The following is an 18,675-nucleotide window of genomic DNA, read 5'->3' on the forward strand; positions in this document are numbered from 1 at the left end:
TGCTATTTGAAATAGGAATCCAGAAGAGTGTTACAAGGAGGAGGGAGAAAAATTGTTCTCCTTGGTCTCTAATGATAGAACAAGAAGCAACAGGCTTAAATTGCAGCAAGGGAGATTTAAGTTGGACATCAGGAAGAACTTCCCAACTGTCCAAGTGGTTAAGCACTGGAATAATTGCCTAGGAAGGTTGTGGAATCTCCACCACTTGAGAGATTTAAGAACAGGTTGGATAGGCATCTATCTGGGATGATCTAGATGGTGCTTGGTCCTGCGAGGGTAGGGGACTGGACATGATGATCTCTCAAGGTCCCTTCCAGTTCTAGTATTCTATGAGTGCATAAATAAACAAAAATTTTGCCTACAGTGTAGGGGAGCATTCGTTATTCTTTTTAGAAAACATTCAAAAGGGTATGTCATGATTCATGTTTTATATGACTCCAGCCACTTCTTTGCAATTTAGAACCTCAATACCTGTGAAATTAACTAGAAATAAGGAGAAATGCCAGAGTTTGGAACACAGTGACCTATTCTGCGTTGCTCTTGTCTGCAACACTTTAATTTACACTAGTATCAACTACTGTGTCAACTCTCATCTCAGGTACACACAAATGTATCTTTAAAGATCTGCTGCTGCACTTTATACACTTGCTTAGTAATCTAATTACACAGGTATGAGGATGTCCATCTGAATACTCAAGGGCAAGTTCAATCATAAGTGCAACAACTCGCAACAGTTCTAGGGTGAGGTGAGAAACTGATAATGTTTTGGGGGTTATCAAGAGTCAGAAAGCCCAAACTGAGAGGAAGAGAAAAGAAACTAGCACACAGCCTTGATTTTACGGTTCATCTCTCATCCCCATAAACCAATTCTCCATGTTTGAACATTAACATTCAACCAAAGATTTACTTGCTTTCCTCAAAACGACACACAGACATTAGTTATTTTCTATGGCACTGTGGACTGGAGTGTGACCTTGCATGCTGCCCTCCTAATATGTTTTAGCCATGGAAAAGGTTCCTGCTTGGTTAGCTGACAAGGAAAATGTTTCAGTTACATAGTGAAAATTATTCTATCAGCTCTATGAAGATCTGTTTTCTATTCTTTGTATTCTTCTCTCTTCATGCACCTACTTCCCTTCTGTATACACTGTCATTTTTATCATTTTCACTTCATTTTTCCTTCCCACTTTCTCCTCTTTTGTCCCTCACTAATATTGCCTTCTGTTCTTGCTGCTCTTGTTTCCTTTTCTTCTGTCTTCCCATTGATTCCCCTATTGTTGAATGTTTAAACCATTAACCTTTTTTCCAAGCTGCAACCATCATTTGTCCCAAATGTTCTTTCCCTTTTAAGGCTAAGTCTAGACTACAGGCTTCTTTCGGAAGAAGGTTTCCGGAAGAGATCTTCCGAAAAATCTTTCGAAAGAAAGCGTCCCCACTGAATGGACAGTAGCTGGCATTTAAGCTGTTATTACTATGGATGAAGTGGCTACCAGGGCAGCTGTGCTTTCTCCTCTTTCCTCTTCTTCTGAAAGAACTCCCTCTTCCCTGTCCACACATGCCTTTTTCTGAAAGCGCTCTTTCGGAAAAAAGCTTTTTCCTCATAGAAAGAGGTTTACCAATGTCAGAAAAACCCTCTGTTCTTTCGATATTTTTTCAAAAGAACACGATTGCAGTGTGGACGTAAGCGAAGTTTTTTTCGGAAAAAACTCTGTAGTGGAGAAACAGTCTAACCCTCCAGCAAGTGCAGTGGAGAGACGCTGAAGGAGGGCTTTCATGAAAGCTAGTTACATGTTTGGTGGAGGAAAGGAACCAATGACCCCAAAGTAATGTTCATATGTGGCCTAATCCAAAGACACTTGAGAATCTCCACAATGCGAATTGCTTAGAGAAAACAGACCAATGGTCAAATGTATGGAGAGATGGCAGGAGGGAGGAAGGGAGAACAGATATAAAAGCAGTATAAAGACTCAATGTCATTATGCTAAAAAAAATAGCTTATCCATAATTCCTCTCCAGCAGTAGTATTGTTTCCTCTTTATCCATGTATGCCCATGTACAAAAAAGTAGCCTTTTTTCGAAAAAACATCACCTGCGTCTAGACTACAGCTGCATTCTTTCAAAATTAAATCGAAAGAACGTGGCTTTTCTTTCGACGGCGGTACTCCTCATTTCACGAGGAAGAACGCCTTTTTTCGAAAGTGCTCTTTCGAAAAAAGTCATTCTTGAATGAAAACAGGGCTTTTTCGAATGAGAGCATCCAGACTGCATGGGTGCTCTCTTTCGAAAAAGCGGCTTGCTTTTTTGAAAGTACTGCTTGCATGTACTAGACGCTTTTTTTCGAAAGAGGCTTTCGAAAGTATGTCTAGACGCTTTTTTTCGAAAGAGGCTTGCAGTCTAGACATAGCCCAAAAGTAAATGCATGTCAATGTTTTTCTCAGGCATAATAAATCTTTCAGATTCCATGGAACAATGAATTTCTGCATGAGCAGAAAATTCTAATTCTGCTGCCAAATCAAAGGCCTTGTCCTAACAAACAGCTGTTTAAAATTGTTCCCTAGGTAATTTTTTTATGTATTTTAAATTTTCTGCCAAATATTCACCTATTTCTTTGTCTGCCTAAATACAGGACATACATTTTGTCTCTCCCCCCTAAGCGCCCCCTCAGGAGCTAGACACACAATTAATTCTGCAAAATGCACTCTGAGCTCCTAATGTGAATAAACCATCCACAGCTGAAAGTAGAATCACAGCAACCCCTACTATACAGTAACAGGAAAAATCTTATTGGACACTGTATTTCTGCCATGCCTACTTCTTGACCTCAGAAGGGAGAGATTATAGTCGAAGGCTGTCTTCTGACAACAATACACTCCAACCTTCCCCCCTCCACTATTTCCCTCATCCACTAAGAGGCTCCCTACAAATGTATTATGTAATAATAAACCAATCTGGTTTTGCAAAAGAGTAATAAGGGGTATGGGTGGCTTTTCAGACACAGTGACAGGTTTGCTTTGTGCTATAGGGATGACAAGGCACTAGATCTGTTGCATGAATACTACACCACACCGGTCTGTTTGTTATCAATTGTTCCTTCCTTCCTTAATCTCCAGCTTCTATCCAAGTGGTCTCTGGGACACGTTGACACAAGCTGGGTCTTCCTTATGCTGCTTTGCAGACTGGGAAGCATGAAGTGTTGAGAAGTGCACTTGTGCCTTCCTCATAACAGCAAATAGTTCATGTCTATATCATGCCTAACCTTTACTAGACCAAAAGTGGGGGAAAGAATTTCTGAGTCTATTCCAGAAAACTGTGGTGGCCAGTCCTCAGGACTGAAGTGAAAAGCCTCCATCCTGTCTTCCTTTACACTTCCGTTAGAACATACTTCTTTTCTTGACCTAAGAACATGTATTATCTAGTAAATAAGTATAGTTAGATTTATTTTAATGATAATTTTCTTTGTGATGAATCCATCTTCCAGCTACCCTGACTCAGTCTGTGTTAGAACTGTATAATTTGTAAACTCTAGGGGGCAGGGACTGTATCTTCCTCTATGTTTAAACAGTTCTGAGTGTCAGTAGACAATACATGCAGCAATGGTAGTGGTAATAAGTATAGCACACACAAGACCTGATCATACATGAAAGGTAAACAAAAATCATCTGTTTTTTACTACTGGATTCTAAAACCCAGTTTCAATTTACTTACTGTCCATGGAAATCTTCTGTCTTTGCAGACATCTGGTATGTTAAGAGGCTCCATGGTATTCTTGACATATTGAGCATACATATAATTTATTTTGTTTGCATCATAGTCCCTGAAGGAACAACAAGGGCAGGCAGGCATTATTCATGGCATTCTTTGTATGACATCGGGTCATGCAATAATGCTAAGGAAATGTAAACTATATCATGTGTAAATCAAAGTGAAAGGTAAGTTCCTACGCACAGATCTACCACCATCTCCCACACACCACAAAATTGTGCCCTGTGCTATAGTTAAATGACTCAGACAGCCCCATTTTTGTATTCATTTAAATTAAACCAACAGAGATGAAAAGGTCCAACCATTCCATACTGTGCACAAGTAGCGAGGCCACTGACCCACTGACCCAGATGGGGAGGAATCTCTCCTTGTGCCCTGATGAGCAGAGTCTTGCCCCACCCTACCGCCCTGCCAGAAGTCAAGAGGTGGGACAGGAAATGTAAAAGGCAGAGCCAAGAGAACAGTGGAAGCCCAGCTACTGGAGGAGCCAGATGCCTACCCTGAACTCCCAAACTGGGAAGCTTCTTCAGACCTAAAAGAAGCCGAAGACTGCCAAACCCACAGACAGACCTCAACCCAGACAAGCTGCCAACCCTGAGGAAGGTTCCATTCTGCAATGACCCAGACAACTTACTACTGAGTGAGGTACACCTTGGGAGGAGGAGGGCAGCCCAGGGATAGCTGACCCTGGTGTGGCTGAGTCAGTGCCCATGAATGAGTCAATGTGTTGCGGTCAGGATCCCACTGATTCAGTGGCAAATTGGTATGCCACTGTTAGGGCTCTGTTGGGACGCAGTGGGCTGGGTGGGCCTGTGTCCCTCCCGCCCCCGCCACTCCAACCCGTGGCTGGTAGTCTCCCTTCATTTCTCTAAGCAAAATGCCTGTGCTTGTTGGCTCTCCACCAGAGCTAGGACACCCATTTGCTGCCCTGCCGTGAGCTAGGGCCTATGCTCACTGACTATGCCCTCAGCCTGAGCATAGGCTTGAGCTCTTTAACTATTTGTTGCCCCGTCCTGAGCTAGGGCCTGGGCTCACTCATTGTTTGCTCAGCCTGAGTCTAGGCCTGAGACCCAGGAACTGGCTGCGGCCCTGCCCTGGACAGGGCTGGGCCAGGTCATACTGAATGTATTGGTGGAGTGGGCTACAGGACTGCACTTACAACACTAAGTCAGCTGGCTGATTTCCCATGTGCTAATGAGCATGGTGGGTAATGAGGCAGAGTGGCTGCCCAATGACCCAGAGCTCTGGTAGGCAGAGACCCACCTTCAACTGGACTATGGCACATCACTACATAAAACCAAGCAGTTAACAATAATCTGAGAGTAACATTAGTCTTATCTCTGATGCTTTGTATTTATTTTGTTTAATCAATTACAATGAAAAGAAGAAGGAAATGTGTGGGTGTATTTAGTTCTCCAAGCACGCAAGTGATGTCTATTAAAAGCCATACAAGTTCTCTCTACATACTTGTGGTTTTGCTAAGACCTTGTCTACATGAGAAAGCTGCACCAGTATAACTCAAGTTTAAAAATTAACCATTTTAGTTAAACCGGTGAAAACCTCACGAGCACACATTTCCATTTAAGTTTAAATCTGTACCTAACTCATTTAAGCTCAGCTGAAATAAGCCTGATTTCAAATGAAATATAAGCATCCACACAAGGGTTTGCACCAATTTCAGTAAATTGGTTTTAAAACTTATTTAAGATCAGCCAGTGCAATTTTCTGATGTTGATAAACCCTAAGACTTAGTTATGCCTTGTGTTAGCATCCAGAGGAAATTATATTCTTACATGTTAGGAAAGTTACAAATGTATTAAAAATGCTAAACTTAGAAAATAAATTAATGCGATCTACAAGAATGGAGGATAAAAAAATGAATGACAGATAGATATACACAGCATAGTTTTAGCCACATCAGTCCCAGAATAATATATGACATTGGCCGAATGTGTGTTCACAGAAATAGAACCCTTCAAAAATACTATGCATCTAGAAAGCTGACACATTTGAAAAATCAATAATAGATGAAATTCACATTTTTAAATGGAGAGCAGATGGCCACATTTCTGATTTTCTGCTTTTAAGTTCATGTAAAATATGCTTTTAGAATGAATGAACAATTAATTACATTGGGATTGCATTATTGACACAGAACATCTGTTTCCGCTAAAATAACTTTACAAAAATAAATTTACTTTACAAAAATCAATCATCTCTTTTTTTAATTGCTTGGTGCTATATAATTAAGGCACTTCAGCTCTTGTTCTATCCCTTTCCCTCCCATTCTGGGGGAGCACCCATCTCCTATCGATATACCTGTTCCCATCTGGCTTCTGCATTTTCTCTTTGACTTGTGAGTAGGATTCTGTTATTTTTCAGCTGTAAAAGGCACATGTCAAAACATCCATGCGCAACACTACAAACAGAAAAGAGTTCTTTTCTGTGTAACAAATTCTTTTAGGGACAAACTGCACTTCTGAAGATTGGTATGATTTTGGCTTGACTCAGCTCACAGATTATGCAATGAGTATCATAGTGTACCTCATGTAGTAATTTATTCTACCTAAGGCATGTCACAGTGCCTTTTATGTCCCCTTCAGTAGGCTGCATGGATCATACTAATGGCTAAAACTATGTTTACTACCTGCTCTACAACTGAGCATAGGTCTTCACATTTCTTATGAATGTCCTTGTGGGTAAATTCTCGAACAGAGATTTGTGCCTATCTGAACTGCATTTCTGCTTTTTTTACATCAGCACAAACCTACTGGATAGTCCAGGGGTGGGCAAAAGGGCCTCCATGGGCCGAATCCGGCCCGCTGAGTGGGTTGATCCAGCCCACATAGGCTCTACTGCTCCCCTGCCCCTAGGCCAATCAGGGCCTAGAGACCGAGGAATATGCGGCGCTTAGAGTTAACCCTGGCGGTTGACTCTAAGACCCACACGCTGGAGGGCAGGGAGCAGGAGGCTTCATGCGCCTCCCTGCCCTCTGGCCAATCAGGGCTTGGGGACGAGGGGGAAGTGTGTGAAGTCTCCTCCCTCCCTGCTCCCATCCTGCAGGAATATTTTCAGTGTAAAATCACGTCCCAAAATCTCAGGTTTTTCTCTAAGATTCCAATACCTGCCCTGTTTGACACGTAAGCTAGCAAGGCATCCCATTAAAGTGCCAAGTTGGCAATGTTCTGCCAAGGCTCTGCAATAGGAGAGTGGCATTGTATGCATGCAGGATAGGGTGATAGACAATGGTGCGATGTACTGTGGCTCACATACTGCTGCTTACTTCCAATGACCCTTCTATTGGTCACAACGGGGCAGGACAAGCAACAGGTAGCTGGGGAGAGCCAGGTATGCTCCTCTTGGTTCCCAAGCCTGCTAAATCCACAGAAAAAGGCTTAGGAAGGTACAATTCTGTGAGCCACATATAGGGGGGCTATAGGAGCCATGCATTAGAAGCCACTGAAAGTTGGCTGTGCTGGCTTATTATCAAGATCATCTCACCTGAGGAAGTGGGTTTTGCCTGCGAAAGCTCATGATACTAAATATATTTTTTGTTAGTCTCCAAGGTGCCACAGGACTACTCGTTGTTTTTAAAGTCACAGACTAACACAGCTACCTCTGTGAGACTATTAAAAATTAAGGGTAACAAGCCTTTGGGGTGTTAACTAATAGAACAGTGTAGGAAAAAGAGCACACATTGTGCAGGGGTATTTAACTTTGAAAACACTGCAAGGAGACAGCTGTCCTTAGATACAGTTGTGAGAGCAACTCCGCTGAAACCAGTGGGAATGGTACATGCATCTTTCAGTGTAAAAGCCTAGCCTACAGTAGATGATAATGCACTGCCCCATTCTGTTTATTGAAGTTATTTGTCATGAACAGTTATTAAAAGCAAAGTCTCTTTAGTCATTTCCATTTGCCTGAGATGAACAAAAATTGAGAATAAATTGTTTTACCTCTTCAGGACATCAGCTGAATCATCTAATTCCTCAAACTCCATGTGAAACACGCTAGAAAATGATTCCTACAAATACAAAAATGATTCTTATTGGATAGAAATTAGTAATAATCCTCATGAATGGTAACAATAGCAATATGGAGAAAGTCAGCTGCAATTATTTATACTGAGTCTGCCTTAAGGCAGAAAGATAAATATTTAATTGTATTTTGTACTCCTGTATCCCATGACAATTCTGGCCCAGAACAGGGAAATTTAACTTCCCTGAGTCACTGAAGTCCCTTGCATCTCCGGGGAAATATTGACCCCAAGTGAGGGAAGACATGTTTACCTCTGGAGCGAACTGTCAGCAAAGAGTCTATTTTAATATTCACCCAGCTCCGGATCAACCTCAGTTATGTTACTTTGCTTGTATGTAGTCAGTCCTAGAGCATTAATACTCCTTAAATATATTAATAGATTTCCTTATAGCTTCTTATTGCTGTAGTCTCTGAGCATTTTGCAAACAGCAATGAATTTACTGTTGCACACCCCTATGAGGCAGGGAGTTATCATTATCCCTACTGTACAGATGAGAAATTGGGGCAGAGAGGAACTGGGCAATATCCTGGGTTTCGATTTATGCTCTGCAGGGCAGTTTCTCCTCAAGTGATGCTCTAACTTATGTCAGAGCAGGTGGTCTTGGCCATGTCATTCTTCCTCTAGCCACTCCCCTTTTCTCTGCTACAGCAGCTGCAAAGCAAATAAGTGATGTTACAGCCTACCTCAGCTCTCTGTTATGGGAGGAATGTACTTACCTCAAGGGTGATCCTTTCTGGGATAATTAAGATGGCCTTAGAGACAGATTACACCAGCTGGTAGTGCAAAATGGCTGCATCAAACTACAGAATCTTATTTAGAGAGAGGTCATGCTCCTAAGAACGGACAATTACACTGAATGGATGTCATATAGAGATGAGGAGGCATGAGAATGGGAGCAGAAAATTTCATAGGGATCAGTGATGGAAGGCTAATAAAAAGTGTGAACAGAAGATACCTGCTACTGCAAACAAAGAGTACACTGCAACCATTTCCTTTTTGTCTTCCCTCTTCTTTACAGTGGAGGCCTAATTCTCCAGTTTCTTGCACTTGTGTAGTAATTTACATTGTGCAAAGTGGGTGTAAAATGTAACCAGATCAGAATGTAAGAATAAAGTGGAGGATCTGACCCAGGGGGCCAATAAAGAATAAAACTACACTGGATACTCACAGTGCAATCTTCATCTACTATGAAAATGGTGCATCTCTGCACCTGCATGAAAGAGATTATTGTCGCAGCTATCTTCTTCAAAATTACTTCCAAAGATTGTTGCTCTTCAAAAATTAAGCTAGCAAGATCAAGAAGCACCTAGACAAAAAATGAAAGCCTTTGTGAAAATTCAAATAGCTATGAATTAAACTATAAATATATTTGCTACTCTTGAATTTTTTTCCCAGTCTGATAAATTAAAATGTATTTATATGACCAAAGTCAAGTTTTTGCAAGGCAGCAGTCTATGTGTGATGTCATTAATGGCATCCATTGTGAATATCTTTGATGGGAGAGGCAAAGGAAACAAATAAATAACATAAACAAGGAACATCTACCGTATGACGAAAATCAAAAGTTGTAGATAACAAACACTACTACCTGCCTGTCACAATTCCCATGTTCCAGGCTAGATTAAACCTGTTGGTCATACCTGGTTACGCCTGTTTTCAAGCAGTGATGTCTCATATAGCTGAGCATTGTGAAGAACGATTCCACAAAATGCCAAATAAGCAGCAAAATCCTGAAAACAGATCATTAAACATCAAGACTTAATTAAGAGGATGTCTACAAACACCTATGCTTCTCTGTCTTATCTCCAGTATTTACTAGGGACAGAATCCTATGTGGGATGGAGGTGTAGACCTAAAATGATTTCACAACATGTGAGAGCTGACAAATTGTTATTTACACCCAGAAAAGTTCTTATTTTTTTGTTTCTAATAATACTGTTTGTCACACCCAAAATGCCCTCTGAGTGTATCTGAAAGTTTTTATTATGTTCTGTTTCCAAGCTTTCAGCTTCAATATAAATGTTTGTTTAAATCTTTTATTAAAAGTCCATCAACTCAAATTGGCTATGGTTAGAATTCAGGCACTACTGTTTTATGGACAACTTGTAAATACATAGAAAGAAAAAAAATAATTTTCAATATATGCCTTATTTGTGGAATAGGTCCCCTTTCTTCGGTCCATGTATTTAAGCAGTATACTCCCACTTAAAACTAATCACTGCAAAAACCAAAACAAATCCCTGAAATCCACTCAGCTATAGACTCTACAGGTTTGCTTTGGTATGTTGAAGATTATTTTTGTTAATTGCACACAGTTTTTTTCTTGTTTGGTCTTAATCTCTTATTGCCATCTTACTAGGAATCTCCCATCTTTTTTGTAGACAAATGATTGAGTTTCATATTTTATCCTGGTGAAACTACATTGGAATAAGAAGCAGTTTTGGGGACCCAACCCAACCCTGCCAATACAAATCTTGCCATTAAAAACTGAACACACAAAATAAGCATCTATTATCCAAGGAATTAAGTATTTTTAAAAGTGGAAATCGAATCTTGCTTAGAGAAGCCAAGAGCTGTTTCTGTTGAGGAAAGGGATTAATTCTGAGCTCCTGCAGATGTTCATTATGCATTCCACTGGAACAGGGAAGGAGTAAATTCTTACTTTGTTATTGCCAAGGCTTGAGTCAACTTCTTCGGCCTCACTTCAACCTTTCGTGGTGCACCACAGTTTGCATGTGAAGTCTGAGAGCATTCTGAAAGTGGCTGCAATGTGACAGTTTCAGAATCTATGTGCTTTCTGCACTACTGATTATGTCAGACATGACTGTAATTTATCCGGTGCTTTATTTCTTTGTACTACTAGGGTACACAGAAATTAAATTATATAGTAATTTTAAAAGTTGCTTGGCAAGCTTTAGTTTCAATGTTAAGCTGATATTGAGTGCCCATTGGGACATTCCTTTGAGATAAGGTGACTTTCAGATATTAGCTGTTAGGCCTACACCCCTTTACAATACATTCAATAAAGCATGGAAACATTTTGAGTCTTAACAGGAGAGAGAAACCAAACTGACCCAGAAATTAAAATGACTCACATGGCCATTTCTGCAGAATCTCAAAAAGAAACAATTACTGTTTCATCAAACTATTTTTTACTTATTTAAGGATTAATTCAGTTTGTTTAATTTCAAGATTTCTAGTTGTCATAAAAGAAAAAAGCCACACACACACACCCTATCCTTTATACCTTTTCATCTTGCTCTGTGAATATCCCACCAACTCCAGATTTCTTATTGATAGCTTGAGCTACGCCAACAACCTAATACAATGAAAATAAAATAAAGAACAGTTAGGTAACCAGAAGGAATCTACCTCTGCACTGTCTTCAAAGTAATGTTTACAGAAGATTATAAACCCTGATTACAGGTACTTTTATACTCAACATTTGCTTAGTTAGAGATTTTGTCTATGGTTTTCATGTATGTATTTTTACAAATTACAGACTAATTTTTAATACTGGGTGTTGTCAACTAAAAAATCGTATTGCTGATGGAATGTTTTTATCTATTATTGTTATTGACACCTAACCTATTATAACAGAAAGACTGTAGATATTTCCCCCACCTTGCCATTCTCTTTACTTTGAGCACTTGATGACATTTTCCATACTCAGTCAGCTAGCTGGTTTCCCTTGTTTGTAGGGGGTCTTTCAGATAAGAGAGTGGGAACATCTTTTTGTTCTGTGTTTATACGGCACTTAGCACAATGGAGTCCTAGTCCATGACAGACATACAGACAGAAAAAAAGGAAGTGGGTTGTGCCCACGAAAGCTCATGATACTATCTACATTATTTTGTGTTACAGGACTGTTCGCTGTTTTTAAAGTTTTTGATAGATAGATAGATTAGATAGATGTAATATTCTTAACAGATTCACATGTATTCATCAGACACTAAGGAATTATTGAAATGTTATGGTGTTTCTAAAAGCACATTAAGTATGCACCATAACAAAGGCATGTTTCCTCTATTAACATGTGAATATTGCACTCTATCTATGTATTTATACAGCCCTTGCCACCATAGTACCTGGGCATATCACAATCAATGTATTACATCCTTGTAGCTTCTGTGGGAGGTGGGGTAGTAGGGATGTAATAGTGTAGTCAATTAACCAAAAGCTTATAGGTTAATGCTATAGACTACACGCATTCCCCCTGCCCCCCGCCACCAGTATGTTTTTTAGCGGACTGGCCAGCAGCCCAGGTCAGTTCTGGCTTGCACCAGGTCCAGAACCTACCCTCACTGCAGCTCTGCATTTAAAGTGTATTAGGAGCCTGGTGAGCAGGCAGCCCAGATCAGTCCCAGCTTGCATCCGGCCCAGGAGGTCTGAGCCCCTCCCCCCACCTCCCTCCAAAAAGGGGCTGCTGCCATCCTGTATCAGAGGCAGCAGCACAGAGCGATAGGCACCCGGTCCACGAGGGGAGCTGTTTTTTAAACTGGCTCCCCTCACATACTAGCTCCCGCCTGGCACCCTGAGCAGGGGGCTCCTCGGGAGTGGGGCTGGAGCGCACTGGCTGCTGGCCCCACCTTCAGAGACTATAGAATAGTCAATTAACCGTTAAGAATTCATGAGGTTAATCGCCTATTCAATTAACTGATATTTAACATCACTATGGGGAAGCACTCCATTTTGAAGATGTGGAACTGAGGCACAGGATAAAGTGACAGACTTAAGGTCATAGAGAAAGTGTGACTTACCTAGGAATTGAGCCTAGGTTGCCTGAGTCCACATTTAATGCCCTTATTTATTACAGCTCTGGACAAATCCAACATCTTTCAGATGTTTTTGTTGTCTTCCCATAGACATTGGAATGAACATCAAAAGGCTCATATAAAGATCCTCGACATATTGGGTAATCTGCATATATCAAATCACTTTCCCGATAGCAAAAACCCCTTGGCTGTGTCTACACTGCACCGCTTTTCCAGAAAAGGGATGCAGATTAGACACTCTGGAATAGGCAAATCCGCGGGGGATTTAAATATCCCCCGCGGCATTTGCATTAACATGGCTGCCGCTTTTTTCCGGCTTGGGGATGAGCCGGAGAAAAGCGCCAGTCTAGACGTGATTCTCCGGAAAATAAACTTTCAAGTAGGAATAAGAGATCCTCCGGAAAAGGGTTTATTTTCTGGAGAATCACGTCTAGACTGGCGCTTTTCTCTGGCTTATCCCCAAGCCGGAAAAAAGCGTCAGCCATGTTAATGCAAATGCCGCGGGGGATATTTAAATCCCCCGCGGATTTGCCTATTCCAAAGTGTCTAATCTGCATCCCTTTTCCGGAAAAGGGGTGCAGTGTAGACACAGCCCTTGTCGCATTAACCAGAAAAATACTTTCTGCTGTAATCTGTGAAATGATTAGAGAAATCAACAGACCATAAGTATTTCCCTCTAGGACAAATGCTTATAAAAGCTTGTTTAACTTCAAGTTACTTTACATTCCTAACTGAATCTTTTTTGTATACAAAAGTGTTGTGGAGAACTTTTGATTTCAAGTTTCCTGACATAATGTTCTCTATTGTAAGATGAAAATGTTGCTTCTTAGAATACAGAAAATAATCCTACAAGAGAGGTCAATTAAGATCTGAATTTCTCACATTCTAGGCCCTGGTCTACTCTAGGGAATTATTTAGAGATAGTTCGTAATCATTAATTAGTCCACACTACCAAACCCATTATTTCAAAATAAGAGGCTGGTTAATTTGAAGTAATAACCCTGCTTTTCATGACAAATGATGCTTATTTCAAAATAGTTATTTCAAAACAGTGGTAGTGTAGATGCTCCACTGCTGCTGTTTCAAAGTACAGTAAACTTCCGATAATACGGCCCCTTTAGGACCCAGGGGGTGCCAGATTATCGGCTATGCCGGACTATCAGAAGTGGGGGCTATGAGGGGTCCGGGGTGGGGTGGGGAATGCTACCCCAGACTCCCTCATAGCCCTCCCTTCTGATAGTCCGGCTCTGCCCCAGGAGTCCCCGATTCAGCCGCTGCTGGTCAGTTTCAGCAGCAGCTGAATCGGGACGCCTGGGACAGAGCAGCTGGAAGGCTGCTGGGTTGGTCTGGTAGCGCCAAACCTCGGCGCTGCGGGGACCAACCCAGCAGCACCCCAGCTGCTCTGTCCCAGGTGTACCCAAGTCAGCTGCTGCTGAAACTGACCAGCGGCTGATTCCAGGAAGCTGGGGCAGAGCAGCTCTGTCTCGGGCTTCCTGGAGTCAGCTGCTAGTCAATTTCAGCAGTGGCTGAATCCGGGACAGCTGGGGTGCTGCTGGGTTGGTCCCGCAGCCCGGAGGGGCAGCGCTACTGGACCTACCCAGCAGCACTCCAGCTGTTCTGCCCCCTGCTTCTCGGATTCAGCGCTGGTCAGTTTTAGCGACTGAATCGGGGAAGCTGGGGGCAGAGCAGCTCCAATGGTCCGGCTGCCCGGACCATCAGGAGTGCCGGACTGTCAGATGCTGGACCATCGGAGTTTTACTGTAACTACTTCCCAGAGTCATTCAGAGTAATTACTTCCTAGTGCTTCCTGGAGCTCTAAGTCAAGGTAGCACATCCACATTAAGGAAGGCTGCCTTGGACTAATTTCGAGGCTTCCCTGTAGTTTGGACACACAATTTTGAAACAGATATTTTGGGAGTTATTATTTCAAATTAAGTTATTTTGAAATAAGTTCCTAGTGTAGACATGCCCTAGGAGATCTACTGCAGAGAAGAAATTCAGACAAAAAAGTGATCCTTCAATGTAGTGTAGCTGATTTTGATAAAAGGTGCAGAATAAACCTGGAAGAGCAATGTTTGCTCAAAATATGGTTGAAATTGACTTGCTAAATAATTTGACAAGCTGCAGCATGCCTCCTGCAGGTGCTGAATTCTTTCACCTCCCAGGGCACCTTAGGATAGTCTGACTTAACAGCATTCTATAGATAGCACTAAAGAATTCTCAGTGCTAATGCAATGTGTATCTATTAATGCAGGTAGCCAACTGAACACTGAATAATGTTTCTCATAGTATGGGTCAATGTGGTCCCATTTGAATAAACTACCTTAAAGAAAGGGTAAAAAAAAAGGAACAGTAATTTTGTTTTGCCATCATCTACTTGTAGGGGATACTTGTTGGATCAGATTTATAATCAGCACAGAGCTGCTGTGAGCCTGAGGCTGGCAAAGGTGGAAGGACAACACCTTTGGTCCCCCATCCTGAGATCTGTGCCAGAGGAATTCTGAGAGAAGCTAAACTGGGATTTTGGTTGCTTTGAACCAACAGACCAGTGATAAAGCAAACACTGAAGGGTCCAGGATCTGATCTATTATTTCTTATCATGTCTCAGGAGACTGAGGGCCCTTCCGGAATAACAACATTTAATCATGCAGACCTTTTACACGTGCAACTGATAGATCAAGGCTTACATTTCTGTTTTTGTCTTGGAGCAGGAACCCCTGTCTCCCTCCCCCCACCTCCCACCCCATACACACGTATTTTGAAGAGAAGGTGAGGATTCAAAAGGCCGGGGGAGGGAAAATTCAAAAGTGTGCATTCAAAAATGTCTGACAATTCCATTTACCAACCTATCCATCACTAAATAGATTAGTACTCAAAGGAAACTCAGATATAATCCCCACCTTACAATTTAGCAATCCATTTTGAGTTTTAATCTTCTGGCCAAGGTTCATTGCCTACCCCCAGCCTGGATTTTGTAATGATTCCCCTGCTGATTTTACTTGCTTTTGTTTATTTGTTCACCACTCTGTGTGTATCCTCTGATCACAGAAAGCTGTTTCTCAGCAGCCAGCCACACATGGGTTCTCTAACTCCTCCTAACCACCAAAAATACATGTGGCCAGCAACTGGCTGAACTGCTCACATGGATGAGGGTGGAAATGAGACCACTGCTTTAGCATCGACTCCAGTGCTCTACTGCAGGGAGGGATTCTGCTGCCTGAGCAGAAATGAAATTGCAGGGCTGCTCTGAAATTGTTTAGTCCTCATCTTGTGACCAATTTAGAGTCCGTCTTTTCAGAGTAAGGATATGCTCATCCTTTTTAGAAAGTGGGGTCTGTGACAGAAGCCAACGAAAACAACAGATTTTAACCACAGACTTTCACTGGAGCAAATGTGAGGCTAGGAAATACTTGTCCAAAGAAATCATTCACTTGGACAGTATTTATGTGTGCTCCCCTTGCAGTTATTACAACTGTGTGCTGACAAAGAGCATCCCATCCCATACACTAGCTTAGCTTCTTCTTGAACCTATGCTTATTATTATACTTATGAGTGCATGATCTTTTGTCACATGAGTGATGGAAGTGTCATAAATTTAACTTAGTGATTTCATGGCAGGCTCCAATAGGAAGGAAAAATGGGATCTGAAGACAGGAAAACTTGATTTCAGTGGGGTATTCTCATGATTTACCCTGTAAATGAGAGGAAAATCAGGCACAGAGGTTGTTATACTTAATGGTTCTGCCATTCCAGTATTAAAAATTCCTTTGATTCATATTATATTTATTACTATTGCAAATACAAAATATAGATTGATGTATCTTTCCTACATCCTTTCACCATCCCTATATTTAACATGCCACTGTGATCAATTATTATGTCTCTTTTATATAGCACCTAACAATAGACAGATACAGTTGGAATCTGAGTCGTTAGCTGGTATAAATTGGCATAGATCGACTGCCTTCTAGGAGGCTTTGCCAACTGACAGCAACTAAGAATTGTGACCTAAAAGGACTGGCAAAAGTAACATTTGCTTTGGCCTTTGCTAAACAATAAAATTTTATAGCTGTAAAATCAACAATGAAACAGTTCCTCCAGTGAGAACAAATTGAACAAGAGTGAAAGCTGAAGAGGATAGGATCCAGGAACTTTATCACTGTTTAATCTAATCCTATTTAAAGACTTGGTAAAGCAGCTGGATCACATTTGAAGTGGAGCTGCACTGGTGGCAAATTATGATTATGTAATCTCACCAGTGTAAAAGGCGCCCAAGTTATTTAGCATGAAAATCTGTAAAGTTACATAGTGAGAAGCATCATGGTTTATTTGAAACTATTATTTTAAATTAAATTATTTTTGGCACATTTGCAGCAAATCATGGCCATGCTCCAGAGAAATGGCATTATTTGGGGCACTTGCAGTGTAAAGTCCAGTGAATGGTTAAAACAAAAGTATATTGCACCTTGGTTTTAGTACAGACAAAATCAAAAGAACATTTTTGTGCCTATGTCTGAAGAACTGTATTTAACTGTTATTTATTGAAGTTATAACTGTTAAGCCAGTATTCAAGGAAGATGGAAAAAATAGTTTTCTCTTAATGGGACTGAAGATAATTTACAATCCCTCACATGATCCTTCCCAAAGTATCAATGTTACAATTCAGGTCATTGTTTTAAAAGATAGGTCATTACCAGCTATAGGGTTAAATATCTCCATTTTAAATAAAGACTTTTTTTGATGAGGACCATACTGTTCAATTCTCCAGACAGCATAACTCCCATCGATTTCAATGGAACAGTAGTGTGCATACGGTTAGTACACAATGAATCTATGCACATTCACATTCCTGTACAGAGGTGCAGTTTTCCTTAAGTACTGCAAAAACCTCTGAACAGTAAGTAGATTGTCTAGCCTCCTCACATGCTCTTGCCATAACCTACTGGCACACTGGCTGATGCTTAGGTCTTTATTCATACCACTGGCCTTCTTCTATTTTTATTAGCTTTGAGCCACAGAAGCTAAGACAATTTTAATGAGCTCATAGGCTCTCTGAGGCATCCGAAAGGTGAGCACTTTCATCCTGTGTAAACACCTTTCCTCTATGAAAGGAGAGCTTGTGGTGCTTAAAGAGCCATGAGGAAACAGTAAAACGACTATGTTAGCATATACTAAAAAGACTGCTTAGTCTCTCCTCATTAGCACTGCAGATTTCTCTTTCACAGAGAGAAGGATGCATACCAAATGAACTTGCACTCTTTTTAGATCCCTGCAAAGCGCTTCATCAATAGGTATTTTAAAAAAAAGAAAAAAATTATTAGGGTACGTCTACACTAGCCTCCTAGTTTGAACTAGGGAGGCTAATGAGGGCGACTGAAATTGCAAATGAAGCATGGGATATTTAAATGTCCCGTGCTTCATTAGCATGTTCGCAGGCGGTCGCCATTTTGGAAACTAACTGGCCCGGAATAACTGCCCGCGTCTACATGCGGCAGTGAAACGGGAGTTCGAAGTAAACCCCTTAACTCGAATTAGCTGTTAAACCTCATTCCACAATGACTAACAGCTAATTCGAGTTAGGAGTTTACTTCGAACTTCCGTTTCACTGCCGCGTGTAGACATGGGCAGTTATTCCGGGCTAGTCAGTTTACAAAATGGTGACCGCCTGGGAACATGCTAATGAAGCGTGGGATATTAAATCCTGTGCTTCATTTGCAATTTTGGTTGCCCATATTAGCCTCCCTAGTTCGAACTCGAGGGCTAGTGTAGATGTACCCTAAGTAAGTCATGACTTTTCTTATGGTGATAAACATTCCAAGTGGATGACAAACCTTAGCAATTTTTGGTTCAGTTGACATTAAAGATGTCACTTTCAAAGATGTTTTAGAGGTGTTTGACATTTCTACATTCAAGATAAACAGAATGTGACCTCACGGACATTAGTACAAATTCCAACCAACCCCGGTCTATACTAGGGGATAAGTTCAAATTAAGATATGCAACTTCAGCTACATTAATTGTGCAGCTTAAGTCGAAGTATCTTAACTCAAATTTTGGCACTGTCCACACTGTGGGAAGTTGAAGGGAGCACACTCTCCC

At 41.1% G+C, this 18,675-nt stretch overlaps 1 protein-coding gene across 5 annotated transcripts in view; it reads right to left on the minus strand.

Annotated features, from left to right (window-relative positions):
- PDE5A (phosphodiesterase 5A) overlaps positions 1-18,675 on the minus strand; it is a 104,155-nt gene that overhangs the window by 46,499 nt on the left and 38,981 nt on the right. For all 5 annotated transcript variants that reach the window (XM_075929817.1, XM_075929816.1, XM_006112599.4 and 2 more), the window contains exons 4-8: positions 11,049-11,120; positions 9,442-9,531; positions 8,970-9,107; positions 7,719-7,786; positions 3,706-3,814 (exon numbers count right to left, since the gene is read on the minus strand). In XM_075929817.1, coding sequence (XP_075785932.1) covers positions 3,706-3,814; positions 7,719-7,786; positions 8,970-9,107; positions 9,442-9,531; positions 11,049-11,120 — 477 coding nt within the window. The remainder of the gene's footprint in view (positions 1-3,705; positions 3,815-7,718; positions 7,787-8,969; positions 9,108-9,441; positions 9,532-11,048; positions 11,121-18,675) is intronic.

Source organism: Pelodiscus sinensis, chromosome 5, assembly GCF_049634645.1.
Source record: "Pelodiscus sinensis isolate JC-2024 chromosome 5, ASM4963464v1, whole genome shotgun sequence".
NCBI classification, from domain to species: Eukaryota; Metazoa; Chordata; order Testudines; family Trionychidae; genus Pelodiscus; species Pelodiscus sinensis.